Genomic DNA, 18,180 nt, shown 5'->3' on the forward strand with positions numbered 1-18,180 from the left:
CCTTGCAGTAAAGGGATCCTTTGCTTGACTACAACCAGTGACCTAATTTGGATGGAGTTTGCAGGGGCGTTTTCTTATATTTCCTACCATCCCCATTTGAGCGTATTTTTGTACAATTGACAGGGGAGATCAAATCGGGTCAATCTAAGCAGATTTTGGCATGAAGCAGGAGGATACAAGAGCAGGGGGAAGAGGACAGGCAGAGGCAGTGGGAGTTTCAGCAGCAGCAAGTGCAGACATATCTCAGTGCAAACATACTTGAGATCAGCAGAATGGGCAGCCATGAGATTTCTGAGACTCTTGTCAGCAAGAGGACAACCAGAAAGGCTGAAAGAGAACAGATAGAAATCCGGATAAGCAAAACAAAAAAAAAAAGGAGAATGCGGGATAGTACTAAACAGCCTGCAAGCCAAAGCGGAGAAGAGCATTGCAGAAACCACTAACCTGCGGTGGGAGGCATAGTTCCCTGTGATATGCCCACTGCCATCACATCCCGGGGTTGGGCAACTGTGGGGAGAGAAGACGGTATTAGAGCCTGGCACAGAATAGGCATCACACAGACCTTGGCAATGACTAGAAGGCCTCATTTTCTAAAAATCTGGATCCGCATTGCCTGCAGCTACCAATCAGAGAACAGCTGTCATTTATCAAGAGCAAATGGGAAAATGAAGCATCTGCATGTGTCATACGGCATCATTTCCTTTGTGCCAGAGGTTTGTAGGTGAACCACGGAGAGAGAAAGGCTAATTTAGCAAAACTGCAGTCAATGAGACCGCCTGTAGCAACAAGCTGGCGCTAGAAAAATGAGAGATGGACGACGTGCCCCGCTAAAAGCCCCAGATTACAAATAATTAGGGGGAGTTTTTATATCGCTAGGGTGTATTACAAGCAGAAAGAATAGATTGAATTGATATCTAATGGAAAGCAACTGAATGTTTTGGCTACGTTCCATCAGAACCCATTGATTACCCAGCAGATATTCTGTTCAATAAATGTTTTATTTCAACATAAAATTTAATTCAAATTGAGATTGAATAATTGTATTCCTACATGTATGGCTAGCCTAGGAGCTCATTTAAACAGCATACTGCTTGTGGCTTAACCACTCTACTGGCAGGGCCTGAATAGCCATAGAAAACAACTGAGCAGACATGCTACAATGCCCTATGGCCACCAACCATGAATTGATCCATTTGTTGTTTAGCGTTTCAATGTTTTTTTTTTTAGCCTTTTCAGCGTTGTTTAGCGTTTCAGGGATGCTTGGCATAGGACCACCTGCCAAGGGTCCAAAAAATGCCAGGAGAGGCCAGAGTGTGAGCAAGGCAATTATTTTCAAAGGAAGAATATCAAAGCTAACTAGCTCCCCCGTCTGTTTCAGTAAAAAGCTAATATTGTATATCAACGGTCTCCAAACTTTCCAAGCAAAGGGCCAGTTTACTGTCTTTCAGACTTTAGGGGGGCCTGAACTGTGGTCATTGGGATTTGAAAAGATCCCAATGTCAGTGGAAAAAATAATACCCCATCGTTTCTTTCAGTGGGAGTAATTGCACCCCATCATTGGTGTCAGTTGGAGGTATTGTGCCCCATCATTGATGTCATTGGGCCCCCGTTGTTGGGTGTCATTGGGAGGAATTGTGCCTCATCGTTGGTGTCATTGGGAGGAATTGTGCCCCTATATTCATGTCAATGAGGGGGGGTTATGCTCCATTGTTGGTATCAGTGAATGAAAGTGCCCCAAGGGCAAAAAAAACAAGCTAAGGGCCCCATCTGGCCCCCGGCCACTATATCTACTTTTATGTGCTTCTTGGTGCTGCCTGGACCATATTGTTTGAAAAACCTGATCAATATTAAAATAATCTAGACACTGGCACCAATTTATAGCACACAAAAGTGAATAAGCAATAGAAGGGAACTTGTTACCCCAGAGTAGCCTTTTTCAATCTTTTCAAAACAAAGGAACCCTTGAAATAACTTACTGGTCTCAGGGAACCCCTACTAAAAATTACTACAAGGGGTCTTCAAAAACGTTTCGCACTTTTATATATGTAATAGAGTTTAAAAAAGTGTAGAAACTTTTTGAAGAACCCTTGTTTATCTACAACCTATGATAGATTAGTGTGATGGTCATTGGGAAGAATTATCTCCTTACAGAAACCTAAAAGATCAATGGTGTCAGTGGGAACTTATCTGAGAGGCAGAAATTGCTGATTGCTCAAAGAACCCCTAGAAATCTCTGGAGGAACCCTAGGGCTCCATGGAACCCTGGATGAGAAACCCTGGTCTACACTGTTTAAAGGCAGATCTGTATATAAAGCAGACCCAACAATGCCTCCAACTTATCTGAGAGGCAGAAATTGCTGATTGCTTTAGGAACCTCTACAGCAGGTCTCCAAACTATGGCCCTCCAGTTGTTCAGGAACTACAATTCCCATCATGCCTAGTCATGTCTGTGAACGTCAAAGTTTTACAATGCCTCACGGGACGTGTAGTTCCGCAACAGCTGGAGGGCCGTAGTTTGGAGATCCCTGCAGTCTAGAGGAACTCTGGGGTTCAGTGTAATCCTGGTTAAGGAACTCCGCCCAGAGAAACCATTCAGAATTTCTGTTTAGGTTTTCCATAAAAATAAAGCTGGTAACAGGTCTAATTTTCTGCTCACCTTAATTTCTCTGGTTTTAATTAATCAGCCTCAGCTAAAAAAAAACCTGTATAAGGTAGGCTGCTGCATTTGATGCACGCATCACAATGAACATCAAAGACAACAAAAATTACAACACGCAAACCCACACGCAATGCTGTGGACAACCGTCAACCTCCAACACATGAGGCAACATGATCCAGAGAAAACGAGAAATAAAAAACGTCAGGCTATTCTGGCAGGGAGGTCGAAGCAGGTGGCGCCCGTGGAATAAAAAACTCAAATTACTCCCTCTGCAGAGTTAAACGTTCTAGGGTTACCTGGGCTCCTAAAATTAAAGTCTCATCGGTTTTCGGATGTCTGCTCTGTTCCAGGAAATCTAGCCAGGCAGATAATCATCTTATCTATTTTCTAACACGTTATTTCACACAATGGAGTTTCAACAAAACACGCACTCTGAATGGGGAAGGGATGAAATAGCGTGGTCTTGCAAAGACCCCACGAAACCTAAGCCGAAATCTAGGGCATGCCGTTTGGATGGGGTAGGCAGGAATAGAACTTTGAGAATGGTGATACAGTTGTATATCTAATTTCATGGGAACAAATCCAGTCTACAACATCGATGTTATAGATAGAGTGAGTGAAAAACAATGGCAGGCAGACTATTCCTTAAAAATGACAAATGCAGAGCCTGGGGCTAAACAAAGCTAGATCCTTTATCAAAGGCCTATAACTATATTTTATATTCAAGAATTTTAGCTATATTTCTCAAGATGGAATGACTGCATGCTGCTCTGAAGTTTGTAAACTTTTGACTTGTGTATGTGTATAAAAATATCAACTGCCAACCTGCTGCACATGAAGACTTTTAAAAAAATAATTAAATTAAGTGGTAATGTGATCCCAAATGAGCTAAGACTTAAAACCCATCCCCAACAAAAACTTTTTTTTTAGATTTGGATATGATGGGGAACTCTTAGCCCTTGTACACACGGTCGGAGAATCCGTCGGAATGTGTCCTATCTGACCGTGTTGTCGGATAATCCGACTGTGTGTGGTATGCATCGGACTGTTTCCGTCGGAATATTCGTCGGACCAAATTTTCCAACTTGTTGAAAATATTTTCCGACAAACTGGTCCGATCGGACATACTCCGATCATGTGTAGAGAATTTTGATCAGACAAAGTGCCATGCATGCTCAGATCAAATTCCTACATCAAAGCTCTTGGCTACTAGCGTGAACGTAGTCCCGTCGTAACGAAATAACGTCATCACGTTCTGAACGATCGGATTTTCCGACAACTTGGTCCGACCGTGTGTATGCAACAGTTTCGGACACAATCCGTCGGACAAAATCCGTTGGACAAAATCCAACGGATTTGGTTGGCAGAATGTCCGACCGTGTGTACAAGGGCTTAGAAGGTCTTAACAACATTTTACAGCTGTCTGTGTCCCTATTGCTTTTTCCCTACATCCTGCGTGTTTGAGGAAGGTTGAAACACAAAATATGCAAGGAGTAGTAAAACAAATTGGGGTTGATTTACTAAACCTGGAGAGTGCAAAATCTAGTGCAGCTCTGCACAGAAACCAATCAGCTTCCAGGTCTTGTTGTCAAAGCTTAACAAGCTGAAGTTAGAAGCTGATTGGATACCATGCACAGCTGCACCAGATTCTGAGTGCTCCAGTTTTGGTACATCTACCCCTTTTTGTTGACAGTGAGCAAATGTTAGCCCTTGTACACACAGTCGGACATTCCGACAACCAAATCCGTCGAATTTTGTCCGACGGATTTTGTCCGAAACTGTTGCATACACACAGTCGGACAAAGTTGTCAGAAAATCCGATCGTACTTAACGTGATGACGTTATTACGTTCAGGCTAGTAGCCAATAGCTTTGGTCTAGGAATTTGATCTGAGCATGCGTGGCACTTTGTCCGATCGGAATTCTCTACACATGATCGGACAAAGTCCGATCGGATCATGTTGTCGGAAAATTTTATAGCCCAGCTGGAAAACTTGGTCCGGCGGATACTCCGACAGAAACAGTCCGATGGAGCCCAATGTCCGACCGTGTGTACAAGGGCTTAGAAGCTCTACAAGTTTTTTTAAATTGTTGTCTACACTCCATGGAAGATTTCCCCTTACTTCCTGTCCAGGTTAAGGTGTAAGACAGAACAGGAATTGAGGAAAGAGTGGGGACGGTGTAGTGTCACAGTTTGCTGCCTATCACAGGATGGTGCGGAAGTGACGTTGTTGCGTACTGCGCATGCGCGATGCGTTCCAAACGCTCGCGCCGTGCGTTCCAACATAGTTTCGGCAATACAGTTCAGCGAAACCATCACATAATGTTACGGAAGTGATGTTACACACAACACAAACACGGGCCACGTTGTTGCGTACTGCGCATGCGCGATGCCTTCCAAACACTTGCGCCGTGCGTTCCAACATAGTTTCGGCAATACAGTTCAGCGTAACCATCACATAATGTTACGGAAGTGTTCGTTACAACACTAATACTTCCCTTGTTACCTAGTAGGTTTTGCATTGCTGGGACTTGTAGTGCCTATCCTGAGCTACATGCTTCAATGTTCAGTGTCCTCATCCCTATCCCCATGCTTCAATGTTCAGTGTCCATCCTTATCCCCGTGCTTCAATGTTCAGTGTCCTCATCCTTATCCCCGAGCTTCAATGTTCAGTGTCCATCCTTATCCCCGTGCTTCAATGTTCAGTGTCCTCATCCCTATCCGCGAGCTTCAATGTTCAGTGTCCTCATCCTTATCCCTGTGCTTCAATGTTCAGTGTCCTCATCCCTATCCCCATGCTTCAATGTTCAGTGTCCTCATCCCTATCCGCGAGCTTCAATGTTCAGTGTCCTCATCCTTATCCCTGTGCTTCAATGTTCAGTGTCCTCATCCTTATCCCCCTGCTTCGATGAGGACACTGAACATCGAAGCATGGGGATAAGGATGAGGACACTGAACATTGAAGCTTGCGGATAGGGATGAGGACACTGAACATTGAAGCACAGGGATAAGGATGGACACTGAACATTGAAGCTCGGGGATAGGGATGAGGACACTGAACATTGAAGCAGGGGGATAGGGATGAGGACACTGAACATTGAAGCTCGGGGATAAGGATGAGGACACTGAACATTGAAGCAGGGGGATAGGGATGAGGACACTGAACATTGAAGCTCGGGGATAAGGATGAGGACACTGAACATTGAAGCTCGGGGATAGGGATGAGGACACTGAACATTGAAGCTCGGGGATAGGGATGAGGACACTGAACATTGAAGCATGGGGATAGGGATGAGGACACTGAACATTGAAGCATGTAGCTCAGGATAGGCACTACAAGTCCCAGCAATGCAAAACCTACTAGGTAACAAGGGAAGTATTAGTGTTGTAACGAACGGCCCAGTGTTTGTGTTGTGTGTAACTTCACTTCCGTAACATTATGTGATGGTTTCGCTGAACTGTATTGCCGAAACTATGTTGGAACGCACGGCGCGAGTGTTTGGAACGCATCGCGCATGCGCAGTACGCAACAACGTGGCCCGTGTTTGTGTTGTGTGTAACATCACTTCCGTAACATTATGTGATGGTTTCGCTGAACTGTATTGCCGAAACTATGTTGGAACGCACGGCGCGAGCGTTTGGAACGCATCGCGCATGCGCAGTACGCAACAACGTCACTTCCGCACCATCCTGTGATAGGCAGCAAACTGTGACACTACAACGGTCTGGGACCTCTGACGGTACTTTATTTCCTGGGGAGATTTCTCCTCAGGTCCTGTGACGGATATCAAACATTACAGAAGCTTTGAAAATTTGAGGTTCTAGAAAAAAAGCTTTGACTGGAGTTGGGTTTTGAGCCTCCCAAACATTCTTTAACAAAGAAAATTCATCAATCCAACCAACTTTTGCTTTACCTGTTCTCAGGACCTTTTAAGACGAGTCATGAACCATTAAACATTACAATTTCGGTATCCAAGAAGCATTGCAATTTACACATTTCCTAGAGTATGTATCAACACAGCAAAAGAAGCCATGAAAGTCTTGGCAGATGACTAGTCTGCTTTACAGTGGAAAACTAATCAGTGCAATGGATGACCCATTAAGCCAAATTTTGTAATATCCCCATTCTCATGGTGCTCTTGCTGTACAGATACATGGCTCCCAACATCAACATCATTCTACTTTAAGGATTGAAGCAGAACTTACTCATTCAGGAGAGCTCCTGCCTTTTTTCCAGCTTCTCCCCCTTTTGGACTTGCGCACCCCCCATCACGTACTGGCCGAAAATCCCGTTGAGCAGCAAAATATCTGGGAAAATATTGGTTTCAAGTAAGTTCAACGGGAGGGCCATCTTCTGCCAGACTTAAAGTGTACCCATCCACCTACACATGGTGGAGGCTGACATTTTAAAAGGCTCAGCAGTTGTTCAACAAGTAAGCAGCTAATGAAATGAGGGCATGAACCATCCAGCCAATGTTGCTAGTGTTAGACTGAATTCTTGTGAGCATTTGTTGAGCCTGTAATATGTCTTTCTCAGCCATGTGTGGGTGAAGGGTACTCTTTAATGCAGGGGTACGTCTAGGCAAAACAGGGGACCCTTTATATTTTTTGAGGGAAAAAGGAGCTGACTTACCTGGACAATAGAGCTCTAGGCTAGAACATAGGACACTTTTTTGTGCACCATCTTGTAGTCTAGAGCAGTTTTCCACAAATGCAAAAAATACAATATCCTACACCCTATAATTGCGCAGTAGTCAATAAATCGAAGCCCGTCTTCTTGGTATTCTTCAATAAACTTTAGCTATGTCTAATTTTTGAGACCCATTATTAAAGAAAAGCATCCTAGAAAACTCTGGGCACTCCTTTTGTTCACTCACCTGGTCATGCTAACACACGTATAAGAGGTCATAACTAGAAAATCAAGAAAAGTCTCATGGATTTGCCTACTGATTTACTCAGAACTAACGTTTCTGGCTCCCAGACTAATCTATTGAACCATACACAGTTTACTTAGCCAAGTTCCTTCCAGTTTTACTTACGTCAGTAACTCTTTCTTGCTGTCCTTGGAAAGAAACTTCAGTTTGAAGTTGCTGAGCGTGACGTCACCAGGATATTTGCGTTCTTCAAAGCTCTCCTCCTGCATCTCTTGATCATCGGCTTCTGATGAAGCAAAAGAGGCGCCGGCGGGTTCGGACTTTAAAGGAAGATTTCATAATTAAGTTTTACTTTTTTACATTAATTAGAAACTCTGCATCACCAGACAGGGTTTGAAGGAACATGTCCTCCGCAACCTACTTCTTCTGGCTCTTCTTCCCGCTGTCGATTTGGCTTGGTGTAGTCGATGGGCCCATCCCAGTCATCCTGTCGGGAGGTCTGGCTGGACTGGGGTGATGTTATGTTGCTGCTGGTGGCACTTGTGCAGTTTTGGCGTTGTGACTGGTCTGGAGATTTCATGCTGGGACTGCTACTGCAACTGCTGCTACTGGGGAATGTGCTCTCCCGTTTCCGGTGTTTGTTCATGCTTAAATCCAAAGTGCCGTTTTCATCAACTTCAATGTCCATTGACTGCAACCACAGACAGAACATTTTTTTTTTCTTTTTCTTTACTGAACCATTATCACAATGTACTGGTGTAACTGGATAACATCTCCAGAACAGGAAGGAAAGACCATGAAATGACCTTCTACCAATGACTAAACAACTGAAATCATATTTAAAGTGCTCTTGTAACTTTAGGACCAGATTCAGTACAGAAGGGACAGCTCTGCACTTTATGAATCATGAAGATTTTGATCATTTTTTTTGTTTAACTTTTAATAAAGTTATTTTTTTCATTATTATTATATTTCATGCAGTATATAACCTTCTCCATGTCACCAGTAATGGAAATGACAGGCGGGGGAGTACCATTTACCTTAATAGACATTTTTAACCAATGCTTTTCAATAACACCTAATCTTTTAGAACTGAACTCACTTTGTTTGGCAGGTCCTGCTGTTTCGTGCTAAGATTCTCTGGCATCTCCCAGCACCGGGTGGAAAGGTTCAAGATAGCTGTTGCCGCCATGTGAGCAGCCTCTGCGTCGTGGGTGTAGTCGAAGCCAGAGGAGGAAGAGGAAGTGCTTTTAACATAACTGCTGGATGGGCTGTGGTTGGGTGATGAGGCCTTTGGATATGGTTTAGCTGCAAAAAATGAAAACACAAATTAGCATTCAAGCCCTGAGGGCCAACATAGGGTACTCCATCAGCTTTGCATCACTAGGAACCAATCACATCATAGAGAGGGGCAGCACCCTAAACCAGTCAACGCTATCAGGTTATCCCTGTTGCTTACTCAAGGGGAAAGGTTATAGATGACCTTGTGGATGTTCTGCTGCTCTTTAATTGTCCAGTCAGAGGCAGGGGGAAGTGGGGTGACTAAGGCCGTAGACTGACGGTTCAAACCTCGGCTGGTTCAGCAGGAACCTGCCAAGATTCGAACCATATATGGGCAGGCTGAATGTGCCCAAGTTGATTGATCGATCAAGCCTGTTGGATTTTACATGTATCTATTGCTAGCAAATGATATAGCTGCTAGCAATAATCACTTAGTTCTCCCGGCGGGGACGGCCTCCCCCCCAGAGCAGGGAGGGTTTGTCAACACGGCGTTGGTGGCGGAATGAAGCCAATTTTTTTTCCTGCAATCCATGTTTTCAGAAAAGAAAATCGCTCTGTGTATGGCCTGCTTAAAGTGGGATTCCCCCTAAAAAGAAAATGTAAAAGTCAGCAGCTACAAATACTGCAGCTGCTGACTTTTAATAATCGGACACTTACCTGTCCCAGGGTCCAGTGATGCAGGGGAATGAAGCCCCCCTCATTCCCAGCTCCGCTCACGGCGCCGGCATTCTTACTGTGGGCCACAGCCGGGCACCCACTGTGCATGCGCGAGCGGCGCCACTCGCCGTGATACGCCGCTCAGTTACCTGGGACACGTGACAGGTCCCAGATGACTGTGCGGTGCCAAGGGGAAGTGATGTCACCAGCCCGGGCAATGAAGGAGGCAGATTACGAGGGACTCCCTAGCAACAGGCATTTAGAGGTGAATACATTTTTCTTTTTTTCCAGTTATTTTTTTTTCAATTTTTTTATGAATTTTAAGCAATTTTTTTTTTTGGGTGGCAACACCACTTTAAGAAAGCAGAGCCTCGATGGCCATACTTAAGAAAGCCATACACAGAGTGAATCTCTTTCCTGCAACCACAGAAGCCATTGTATTCTCCCAGCGCGGGGACAGGGGAAGTGTCCTCCCCGCCGGGAGAACTCAGTGATTATTGGAATAATCGCATGTAAAATTCGGCAGGCTGGTTGTTCCTAAGTTTACTGATCGATCATCTTAGGTATATTCAAGCTGCCCATACATAGTTCGAATCTCAGCTGGCTCCTGCTGAACCAGCTGAGATTTGAAGCGCCTATGGCCAGCATTAGTCACCCATTTAATAAGGAAGAATCTTTACCAAGATTTCAGTGGGACGTTATCAAACTTGTTTTAAGAGGATAGTTACTTATATATTAAACTAAGGTAGCACATGTGTATGGAATTTATAATTGGTATCCTAGATCATTGATTCTCAACCCTGTCCTCAAGTACTCCCAACAGGCCATGTTGTGGGGATTTCTCTAGGATAAAATACCTGTCCAAAATACAAAGCCATTAATTCTGATTTAAAGCACCTGTGCAAGATAAAAGAAAACCTGCAAACATGGCCTGTTGGTGGTACTTAAGGACAGGGTTGAGAACCACTGTCCTCAATTATGATTTTGCCATGATTTAAAGGTCAGCTTGCATATTTAAATAACTGACTGCGCAGAGAGCAGTCTTTGTTTGCTTTGCATGACTTAATTTTACCAGTGGAGTTACCCCAAGACCTTCTCTGCTATTAGTGCGATGAGCGGATCCTATTACACCAGAGAATTATATTTTCCTATGGAGCAAAAATTACTTTTATATTGGGGCTAAAGAGAGCTATCAGCAGCACAGGCATATCTGGCTAGCCGCCAATGTTACCGCTGTGCCGTGTGCATGTTCAGCCTTGGCAGCAGAAGAGGGCGTTCCACTGTGTTGCAACAACCAGGCCTGTGTGCAGCCTCCTTGCTGAGCATCTGTGGCAGGATTACATAAGGCTCTTGGAAAGTCGGATTAGTTATGAACACTAAGGATTCTTGAGGCCGCCGGCATTGTTAAAACATTTTTCTACAGCTTCAGCATGGTGAACAATGCTTCCACATGCAGACAGCCACCACCTTCTCAGACTACTCATCAAATAAATGTAAAAAAAAAAAACTTGAGTACAAGTACTTGTTCCTTCCAAAATCATAAGATTATTTTTCATTGCTGTTTCTGAATGAGCTGAAAAAGTTGAAAATAGGAAAACGTTTGCTCTGCAAGCTAGTGGGTGCTAGGGAAAGAACTTATTCTAGATGACCAGCGTGGTTAGGTGTACCCGTAGTCTGAACATTAGGCTGGAGGCAGGTTATGTGCATAAATCTATAAAAAAGAAAAAACTGCGCTAATAATCAAACTCACATTATATAGCAGCAACTCTCCTGTGAGATATAGGCAGGGTGCAAAAATTGTAAACTTTAACAGAGTTACGCTACTGCAACTTGAGTGTATACACCAAATAAACCAAGAGAGTCCTTTACATGTCTCACTAAAATCTAAAGTTAGGTTTTCATTACTTACATTTAAAGGCTTTGGGTGAGTTTTCACTTGTCAGAATCTTTGGGGCAATCAGGCGTTTGCCGAAAACCTGAGCATCGAAACTTGCATAATCGAAGGTAACCTTGGAGTACTTTTCCAGTTCCTTGGCTAGATTGGCTCTTGGCGTTGCAGGAACCATATTGGGTCTGTAGCTGCCGTACTGGGGGATCTCCAGCTGCTTCACGAAGCACATGGGCCTGTTATGTACAAAGAAAGCAATTATTTTTTCAAGGAGCCTCTGCATCCATCAGAACCCAAATGTCCCAGATGTCACAATTGGTGGACAAGTCTATTTCCCGAATCTCAACAGTGTAACTTGCTCTCTCTATGAGTAGTGTTAATTAGGTTAATAGTTTTCAAGGCAAATAAGAATTTAACAAGTGGTTGTGAGGAAATTCTTAGTATTAAATTAGAACTATAGGCAACACTTTTTTTTTCATTTTGGATAGAGTAAGGAGGTGTTATAATCCCTGTAAGATTTTTTTTTTCACCATCTGTATCCCATTGCGGAGATTTCCCTTCACTTCCTGTCCCATAGTCAAACAAGAAATGAGAGGAAATCCCTGCAAATTAAAGGAATTCCTTTGGACCCCCCCCCCCCCCAGGTCACCAGAATTAGTGTCCCCATTGGAAGATTTCCTCTGGGGATAACCCAAAATGTGTGATTTTCTTTTACTTTCAATGATAATGGCAAACAAGACAAGTATAGTGGGTGAATCCCCTTAACAGGGGCACAGACAGCAATATAAACTGACAGGGGGTCTAATCCCTCTCTACTCCATCCAAAACTAAAAAAAAAAGTTTTGCCTTTAGTTATACTTTATAGCAGGCTTTACATATGTGAGAGACAGCAAAGGAGCCTGCCGTGGGCCTGGCGAGGAATACCTTTTTTGTATTACAAACAAGTTGCATACAGATGTATTAAAACAATGCCTGGATTTAAAATTGAAGGTATTAGCAGCTAGGCTACCTTTAAACCTTTCCAGCATTGCCCTAATTTCCGTTTACCGCCCCACGGTATGAAGATCAGTCTATAATCTATATGAAGGCCACTTGGCATTATCTAACCTGAGTATCCTGTCGGAATTTGTGTTATTTTTGGTGAGATCTCCGGGCTGTGGTTGCTTCTCATGGGACCGAGCCAACTTTTCAGCTGCAGCGATAGGACATCCAGATAAACTGAAAGGAAAAAAAAGAAAATGTTATCAAGACCCACAATTCACATGATCTGCAGTATCCAATTTGCTTCATGAAATATTTGAAAGGGTACAAGGCTCAAAAAATGTAGTTGTTCTTTGTGCTGAAGTAGAAGGATATGATAGGTATAAAATTTGACTAAGGCCGCGGCCAACTAAGTTCGTCAGACAATCCGACAGACAGTCCGTCCAAATTTTGAATGAACGGACTTGACCACACACGATGAGCAGACAGTCCGCTGAAAGCGTGCGCGATGACGTGTACAGCACGTACGACGGGACTAGAAATACGACGTCCTATACAATGCAATGCAACCTTCGGCCGTGTAAATCCTTTCTGAGCATGCGCCATACTTAGTCCGTCCAACTTGCCTACACACGAGCGGACTGTCCGCTGAAACCAAGTTTGGACGGACAAAACCAAGTTTGAACGGACAAAATTACGGAAATTCCGTAAGACTTTGTTCGTCAGACAGTCCGCTGAAAAAGTCAGCTGAAGCCCACACACGAGCGGATTGTCCGCTGAAACACGGTTCAGCGGACTAAGTTGGACAGACAATCCGCCCGTGTGTACGCGGCCTAACAGTCTTAATAATGCCTTCATAAAATCTAATAGAAAGTTCTACAACAAGGATACAAAAATAATCCCTAAAATAGGATCTTCAGGAAACGCTTGCCTCATTTAGGGGGCTTGGCATTGATTTCCAAACACCGATTTTTCTTTTGTGAGGAAAAAAAACAGCTAATTTCAGCATGAATGATCTAAGATAAGGGTCTCCATACTTTCTAAACAGTTTACTGTCCTTCAGACTTTAGGGGGGCTGGATTGATAGTAGAAAAGATCCTGACATTAGTGGGCATAAACAATGCCCCATCTTTGGTGTCAGTGGGAAGAATGGTGCCCCATTGTTGGTGTCTTAAGGAGGAATTGTGTCCTATCATTGGTGTCATTGGGCCCTATTGTTGGTGTCTTTGGGAGGAATTGTGTCCCGTTGCTGGTGTCAATTGGAGCAATTCTGCCCCTTCATTTGTGTCAGTGGAGGGAATTATGAACCATTGTTGGTATCAGTGGATGATAACAGTGCCCCAAGGACCAGATAAAAGCAAGCAAAGGGCCGCATCCGGCCCAGGGCCAAAGTCTGGAGACCACTGATCTAATATAAAGCTTGATCCTTATATACCTGTGAGCTTTATTGTGGAAGTTAATGGGCTGAAGGTTCTAATAATAGAATGATAGCCTTTTAGGTAAAGTTCAGTTATTTTACAAGGAACGTCCAATGGAAAAAAAAATTAAAAGGAATTGTTATCTAGTCACCAGCGCAGTTACCTTCGGTGTGTGTTGCGGTTGCTGTTCACGTGACCCTGTCCTGTACATCCAGGCGTTGGACACTTTAATACATTCTCATGCATGGCCAGAACTGTATAATAGTAAAAGGACAATGAGAAATCTGTACACCCCATAGCTCCATCCTTGATAATAAGGGCAGAAAACATACTTCTTTAACAACTTTGTCACCCAGTTTGAGAAACAAAAAAGTATTCTTACTCTCTGGAGGGATTCTGTCTTTGTGAGGACATCCTGAGAGGCTCCTGTGATGGGGGTAAAGGCCGGTGACATGGCCAGTGCCATCACAACCTGGAGTAGGGCATTTGATCTCTCGCTTTTCAGGTCTTGCTGCATCTTAGAAACAAAAGCAAAAATTTTATTAGAGTGACATCAAAGCAGACATCACCAAGCTTTCTAAATATTCCAACGTGGTGGAGAGAGTAAGGTTTGTTTGAAACTCCTAGCATGATTGGGAGAGATTTCCCCTCACCTCCTGTCCTGAAGAAATAAGAGAAAGTAAAGGGATATTGTTAAAAAAAAAAAAGAGGAAAATCTTCTCTTACATAGGTGTCCCCATTGGACAATGTGCCCTCTATTCCTACTCTATTGGTGACCAGGGCTTTTTTTCTTTGAGAATTGGTGCAGGTACTCCCCCTTTCCGAATCACCCCTTGTCTCTGCCCCCGACCCACCTCCGAGCACCTTCCCTTGGTTCCACCCTTTACCCACCTCCCAGTACTGCCCCTTTTAGAGAATACAGAATGATTCATTATGTGATGCTAAGTAATATGTATGGAACTTGTTAATGCCAACATGAAACCAATAATATAGATCCTCTACAGCCACCAACAATAGCTTCCCTCCAGCAACAATAGACCCCCCCCCAACAACAATACTGTAGACCCTCCTGAAACAAAATACCGCCCACCAGCAACAATAGGATGCACAGTAACAGTAGACCTCCCTCAGCAACACAATACCCCCTGGTAACAATAGATCTACCCCAGCAACAAAAGATATCCCAGCAGCCAGCATCAATAGACCATCCAGCAGCCAGCAACAATAGAACCTTTCCTTCAACGGTAGATCCCTCCCAGCAACATAAGGCCTCATGGCAAAATAAGACCGTCCCAGCAACAGTAGGCCACCCCAGCAACAATAAACACCCCTACAACAATAGATCCCCCCTACCCAGTGACATGACATCCCCAGCAGGAAGCAACAATAGACCCTCCAGCACACCCCACCACCCCTTGCTATTACATACATTCAGTGCTGGAAATGCGCTCCCCCTTGATCCCGCTGAAAAAAGCCCTGTTGATGGCAACTCAAAATGTTGGAATTTCCCTTGCATTCCTAGTGAAAATGGTGATCGGTACAAAAAAAAAAGAGCAAAAATCTATCTAACAAGGATACAAACAACAAGAACCTAACAGAGGTTCTAAGCTCTCACCGTACTATCGAAACCTAAATTAAGTTTTGGCTTTAGTTATCCTTTAATAGAGGGCACGTGACCGAGGTTTCTGGTCAAGCTGGTGCTAAAAGAGAAAGCTTTCTTTTAGCTGATCAAATTTTTTTTTTAAAAAGGATGAAAAAATTCTTATTGGCCAAAGATTTGTGGTCAAACTGGTGGTAAAAAGGGAAATGTCCTATTATCACAGGCTTGTCATTTTGATGGAAAAAAAAATGCTCCCAAAATAATTTGAAATTTTCAGCAAAATGAAAAAAGTAGCATGGTGCTTTTTTGAGAAAAGTGAGACAAAAAAATAAATAAATAAATAAAAAAAATAACACATCAGCTAAAAACGACACGAGGATCGATGGCGAAGATTGTTTTTCCCTCTCAGTTTGGAGGATCTATTTCCGGTAAACCATCATACGGCCCCGAAGGGATTATTTTACACGTTGTGTTCATGAAGCTCTCAGATAAGCGAGAGAAAGCCGCGGAAGGGATCAAAGGCTCGTAAATTGCTTAGGATGCAAAAGTTTTAGTCACCCTTGGCAACAGAACAATGATCATTATACTGAAGTGCATTACGCCGTTATTTTGGAAAGTGTATTTCCTTCACCAGATAAAAAAATAAGACTTCATAACACGTTTTTGCAGAGTCAGAACCGCGACAGCATTTGCTGATTATTTAAAGCTGAACTTCAGGCTGATTTAAAAGACGCAAATTAATGCTATGATGGCCTACTTAAAGTGGAACTAAACTGCACTTGAGCATCACAAACTTAAAACGCTGTTTAGTTCATTTTTAATACTCAAAGCAAACTCACCCATACATCCCTGTCTCCATGTTTAATTATGTTGAGAAATCGCTTTGAAGAACACCTCCCTAGCATCTCTAGCCACAGCCATCAGATAGTTCATGTAACATTTACTTCCTGGAATGCATCTGTCCTTAGTTCAGGCACGCAAGCAGGAGAGTAAACTGAGAAAACCCCTCCTCCAGATGAAAAAAAAAAATGCCCATGAAGACTCATTGTGTGTCCTCATTTATGGCTAGGCCAGAAACCAGGAAACAACTGAAGCAATAAGTTTAAAATATTTGATTGAGAGAGTTTAGTTCTGCTCTGCTAGGCTATGGACATTCATAGATATACAAATGCTTAACAAGCTGTCAATGGGCTTTAAAATAAGCCCTCATTGACCTCTGTAGCTACAAGCAATGTGGAGCAACTCATTCTGGAAGATCAGAGTCCTTCTATCAGCAGCTCAGTCCACCCTGCACCCCACTCGGAACTTCTGAAGGCTTCTGGGTCACTGCTGGAAGGGGGAGGCAAAGCGACTGAGTCACTGCTGGGATGGGAAGCATGGGGAACTGGTCTTCTGAGTCATTGTTGGGAGGGGGGTGCAGGGGGAGCCAAACTGTTGAGACACAGATGGGAGGGGTAGCTGAGCTGCTGAGAGTCATTACTAAAAGGAAAAGTAGAGGGAGCTGAGCTGCTGAGAGTCATTACTAAAAGGAGAAGCAGGGGGAGCTGAGCTGCTGAGAGACTTGAAGGAATCTGTTTGAAACTACTCCATATTGCCTGCCGCTACATAGGTCAGTGAGAGTTTGTTTGAAAGCTCATTTACTGCTTGTTAAGATGATACAAATACTGTACTCACATTTTCATAGCCTGGCCACAGGTTCACTTTACTTTATCCTAATAACTAGCTAAGGGTACCATACTGATCATCCAATATATTCACCCAATATACACATCAATTATAGTATATTTAGTAGTAGATAACAAAGAAACGGAATTACCATAAAAGTTTTTTCTCATGGTATCTATTGATCTATTTTGCTTCTCGTCGGTTTGAAAGCTTTTAATGTTGTCCGTCGTCACCCTACTCGGTTCCCGGACAACTTTAACTTGCTCGGCCTTCAGAGCTATTGCCTGCTCCAGAAGCCCCAGGTTCCCCCGAGTCATCATGTCGTACATTTCGGACTCGTCGGTCACTGCTGATTTTTGGGAGTGGCTATCATCATCCTTATCATCATCCGACCTGACTTCCACAGTGACCGAGTATTCAGGTTTTGGGCTGAACTGTTCTTCACAGTGAATTTTTGGGGAGGCCTGAGAAGCACGGGGGACATCATGGGTCATAATTTCCGATGTCTGTTCTTCTTCTTCCTCTTCATCATCATCTAAGTCATCCTCATCATCGTCGTCAATGTCATCATCATCTTCATCTTCATCTTCATCCTCGTCGTCTATGATGTCTTTCTTGCATATTTCCTCTGAGTTGGTGTCCTCTCGAGGCTCCAGACATGATTCGCTGCTTCGTTCGCTGGCCACTTCAATGATTTCTTCTGCATCTTCTGTCTGGATGATGATCTCTTTGTCGCACACTTCCTCCACAGCTGCTTCTTCCACCTCCGGCTGGACAATCTGCACCACCCCGGAGCTCGGTTTGGGGGTTTCCAATTCACTTTCTGGCAAGTGGCCCTCTGACACCAAGGTCTCTTTTGCAATTTGGCCCAGATTTAAGAGGGAATTGGCAATGATTTCGTGATAACTGCTGTAAGTGGCTTTTGTGGGCGTCTCATTGTTCGATGGTCGATCTTCATAGGTCTCTTTCGTGGAAGAGTTTTCAGCTGCAGCAAAAAGAGAAAACGAAAATAGGTTATCTTTCTCACGTCTGCAATTACCGCCTGAAATGTTCAGATCTTGTAATTATGCAGTTCAAAAGCACAGCTGGAACAAAAGCCTGATTAGCAATGTCACGGAGAAGCAACAAAAAAAGACGAGGTAATGGATAAACACCAA

General features: G+C 43.5%; 1 protein-coding gene across 5 annotated transcripts in view; it reads right to left on the reverse strand.

Moving 5' to 3' along the window:
- MYT1 (myelin transcription factor 1) overlaps window positions 1–18,180 on the reverse strand; it is a 105,508-nt gene that overhangs the window by 26,912 nt on the left and 60,416 nt on the right. For 2 of the 5 annotated variants that reach the window (XM_077460372.1, XM_077460375.1), the window contains exons 7-17: window positions 17,175–18,008; window positions 14,141–14,275; window positions 13,922–14,012; window positions 12,467–12,577; window positions 11,381–11,595; window positions 8,636–8,841; window positions 7,955–8,224; window positions 7,699–7,853; window positions 6,866–6,967; window positions 445–507; window positions 259–327 (exon numbers count right to left, since the gene is read on the reverse strand). In XM_077460372.1, the coding sequence (XP_077316498.1) occupies window positions 259–327; window positions 445–507; window positions 6,866–6,967; window positions 7,699–7,853; window positions 7,955–8,224; window positions 8,636–8,841; window positions 11,381–11,595; window positions 12,467–12,577; window positions 13,922–14,012; window positions 14,141–14,275; window positions 17,175–18,008 (2,251 nt within the window). The remainder of the gene's footprint in view (window positions 1–258; window positions 328–444; window positions 508–6,865; window positions 6,968–7,698; window positions 7,854–7,954; window positions 8,225–8,635; window positions 8,842–11,380; window positions 11,596–12,466; window positions 12,578–13,921; window positions 14,013–14,140; window positions 14,276–17,174; window positions 18,009–18,180) is intronic. The other 3 variants (XM_077460374.1, XM_077460373.1, XM_077460377.1) reach the window with 3 other exon arrangements.

This window comes from Lithobates pipiens, unplaced genomic scaffold (assembly GCF_037356315.1).
Source record: "Lithobates pipiens isolate NorthernLeopardFrog02 unplaced genomic scaffold, aLitPip1_a1.2 Scaffold_28, whole genome shotgun sequence".
Taxonomy (NCBI): domain Eukaryota; kingdom Metazoa; phylum Chordata; class Amphibia; order Anura; family Ranidae; genus Lithobates; species Lithobates pipiens.